Source organism: Equus caballus, chromosome 14 (assembly GCF_041296265.1).
Source record: "Equus caballus isolate H_3958 breed thoroughbred chromosome 14, TB-T2T, whole genome shotgun sequence".
Lineage (NCBI taxonomy): Eukaryota > Metazoa > Chordata > Mammalia > Perissodactyla > Equidae > Equus > Equus caballus.
Window position 1 is genome coordinate 33,239,005 of NC_091697.1, and position 3,302 is coordinate 33,242,306.

Here is a 3,302-nt window from a genome sequence, read left to right on the forward strand (position 1 = left end):
GATCCATCTCCCTCACCAGATTTGGGAAGTTCTCAGCCATTATTTCTTTGAATAGGTTTTCTGCCCCTTTCTCCTTCTCTTCTCCCTCTGGTATACCTATAATCCTTACGTTGCATCTCCTAATTGTGTCTGATAATTCTCGGAGAGTTTCTTCATTTCTTTTAAGTCTTGCTTCTCTCTCCTCCTCTGCCTGCAACAATTCTATATTGCCATCTTCCAAATTGCTAATTCTTTCCTCCATATTATCGGCCCTACTGTTCAGAGCATCTAGATTTTTCTTAATCTCCTCTATTGTGTTCTTCATTTCCAATATTTCTGTTTGGTTCTTCTTTATCGTATCAAACTCTTTTGTGACATAGCTCCTGAACTCGTTGAGTTGTCGGTCAGAATTCTCTCTTAACTCAGTGAGTATTTTGATGATGGCTGTTTTGAAGTCATCATCATTTAGGTTATATATCTCATTTTCTTTGGGATTGTTTTCTGTGTATTTGTTACTTTCTTTCTGTTCTGGAGATTTAATGTATTTTTTCATATTGCTTGATGATGTTGATTTGTGCCTCCGCATGGAGATAGAGTTTAGTTGCTCCTTTCACTTGTTTCAGCTGCTGCGGTGGGGGGAGCAGCTGTTTATACTTCACCAACCAGGAACCCTGTCCGTAGTTGCTAACTGGGCCTGGGCCCCTCTTCGTAGCCACAGTGGCCCTTTGGATTCCCTCCTCTGCCGTGGGGGCCGTCACGGGGGGCTTCAGGCTGCAGGGGCCTACTGTTGTTGCCCACCTAGATGCGCTCTCTCCTTGGGGTCTGCAACGGTGTTATGGGCTTTTCCAGCGGCCAGGGGTGGGATCACTTATATTTGTCGCTCCGTTGCTGTCGGCACCCACCAAATCTCACTTGTCCTCTATGGGTCGCAGGAGAGCTATTGGCATCTTCTACAGTCTGTGGTTAGTACACCTAGCTATGCTGCTTTTGCCCTGGGGTCTTCCAGCCTTGTGGCTGGCGGCTGGGTGCCTTCTACTGGTGCTGTGCAGAGGCTTTCCCTAAGGCTTCTGTGAGCCTGTAGGGTTTCCCCCTAGGCTACTAAGCTGGGTCTCTGGAACTCTCTCCAGCCCCAGTCCTCTCCGAGATCTCCGGCAATCCCTAGCCTCACCGGGTGGGCAACGGCAGCTGGGGGTCGCCCCGTCCTCTGGGCTTCTCTCCGGGCCTCTGCCGGGAGCTCTGAATGCTCAGCGTGGCCCCTCTGCTACCGGCAGACAGAGAGTTTTGTCTGCTGCCTGGCGGAGCTCCGGCGCTTCCCCTCCGGGTCGCCGGACCCGCCTTTGAAAGTTCCCCCGCCCCGGTCCTCTCCGAGATCTCCGGCAATCCCTAGTCCCACGGGGCGGGCAACAGCAGCTGGGGGACGCCCCGCCCTCTGGGCTTCTGTCCGAGCCTCTGCCGGGAGCCCTGAGTGCTCAGCGTGGCCCCTCTGCTACCGGCAGACAGAGAGTTTTGTCTGCTGCCTGGCGGAGCTCCGGCGCTTCCCCACCGGGTCGCCGGATGCGCCTTTGAAAGTTCCCCCGCCCCGGTCCTCTCCGAGATCTCCGGCAATCCCTAGTCCCCCGGGGCGGGCAATGGCAGCTGGGGGTCGCCCCGCCCTCTGGGCTTCTCTCCGGGCCTCTGCCGGGAGCCCTGAGTGCTCAGCGTGGCCCCTCTGCTACTGGCAGACAGAGAGTTTTGTCTGCTGCCTGGCGGAGCTCCGGCGCTTCCCCACCGGGTCGCCGGATGCGCCTTTGAAAGTTCCCCCGCCCCGGTCCTCTCCGAGATCTCCGGCAATCCCTAGTCCCCCGGGGCGGGCAATGGCAGCTGGGGGTCGCCCCGCCCTCTGGGCTTCTCTCCGGGCCTCTGCCGGGAGCCCTGAGTGCTCAGCGTGGCCCCTCTGCTACCGGCAGGCAGAGAGTTTTGTCTGCTGCCTGGCGGAGCTCCGGCGCTTCCCCACCGGGTCGCCGGATGCGCCTTTGAAAGTTCCCCCGCCCCGGTCCTCTCCGAGATCTCCGGCAATCCCTAGTCCCCCGGGGCGGGCAATGGCAGCTGGGGGTCGCCCCGCCCTCTGGGCTTCTCTCCGGGCCTCTGCCGGGAGCCCTGAGTGCTCAGCGTGGCCCCTCTGCTACTGGCAGACAGAGAGTTTTGTCTGCTGCCTGGCGGAGCTCCGGCGCTTCCCCACCGGGTCGCCGGATTCGCCTTTGAAAGTTCCCCCGCCCCGGTCCTCTCCGAGATCTCCGGCAATCCCTAGTCCCCCGGGGCGGGCGTCTCTCTGGGACCCTCCGGGCGCCCCGAGCACCAGGCTGGGTCTCCCCGCCAATGGCGGGGAGAGACTCTCCCCGCGGGCTCAGGTGTGCAACTCCAAAGTTTCCCTCTGCGTTTAGGAGTAATTGCAGGGGGTTTAAGTAGGGTTCTGGTCACCTGTTTCCACCGTCGCTCCTCTGTTGTGTTCTCGCTCCTGCCCTAGATGTGTGTGGATCCTCTGGGGGCGTCCGTTGGAAGAAAGCCGCTTGCGGGTACTAGGCTGCCCGTCGGGGTCGGAGAGTTTTCACCTGTTTCCACATCCTCCCGGAGGAAAGTCCGTCCGCCTTCCGATGTATAGTCGCGTGGGTGTCTCAGACGTCCTGAGATGCTGTCTGGATATCCTTTGTCAAGCGATAAGTGTCCAAATAATTGTAGACTCGAAGGGCGAGAGACAAAGAGGACTACTCACGGCGCCATCTTCTCTTTACTTCTCTCACTTTAATTCTTTAAGCATGGTTTCCTTTAGTTCTTTGAACATGTTTATAATATGAATCTCTACAAAGATAGTTTCTATTGTTTTTCCCTGTGCCTGGGTCATGTATACATTCTTTGCATGTCTCTTAACTTTTTATTGACAACTGTACTTTGTAGACAATGTATTGCAGCAACTCTGGAATACGCATCCCCTATAGGAGGGAGGATTACTGTTCTTATTTGATTGGTCATATTTTAAATTTGTTTAGTTACAAATTCTATGAAGTACATTTGCCCTGCAGCGTGCAGCCTCTGATGTCCCTGCTCTAATGTTTTTATTTTGCTTAATCTGTTAGTTTGGCTACATAAAGTTCAGCTGTAATCAGTATAAGCCATTTATTGGTCACAAATTATGCTTGAGTCCCCTTAGCCAGTAAGAATTTTGCTCTATACTATTGGATATACACGTCGTTTGTAGGTTGCTACCGCTGTTCAGGGTGTTTACATTTTTTTGACCCACAATCACCCTGGAACTAGTAACTTGGTGGTTACCTCCCTAATCAGTGAGA

General features: G+C 54.8%; 1 protein-coding gene across 1 annotated transcript; it reads left to right on the plus strand.

Moving 5' to 3' along the window:
* The first annotated feature begins 291 nt into the window (after positions 1-291).
* On the plus strand, positions 292-2,739 carry LOC138917264 (uncharacterized). The gene is made up of 2 exons (XM_070232956.1): positions 292-1,721; positions 1,947-2,739. Exons 1-2 carry the CDS (start codon positions 1,608-1,610, stop codon positions 2,397-2,399), a joined length of 567 nt encoding a protein of 188 aa, XP_070089057.1. The 5' UTR covers positions 292-1,607; the 3' UTR covers positions 2,400-2,739.
* The last annotated feature ends 563 nt before the right edge of the window (positions 2,740-3,302 follow it).

Excerpts from the sequence above, each read along its gene's own strand:
- LOC138917264 (XM_070232956.1), top strand. The coding sequence starts at position 1,608 with ATGGCAGCTGGGGGTCGCCCCGCCCTCTGGGCTTCTCTCCGGGCCTCT. Across the intron at positions 1,722-1,946 it reads CAGAGAGTTTTGTCTGCTGC|CTGGCGGAGCTCCGGCGCTT; the intron begins CTGGCGGAGCTC and ends TTTGTCTGCTGC.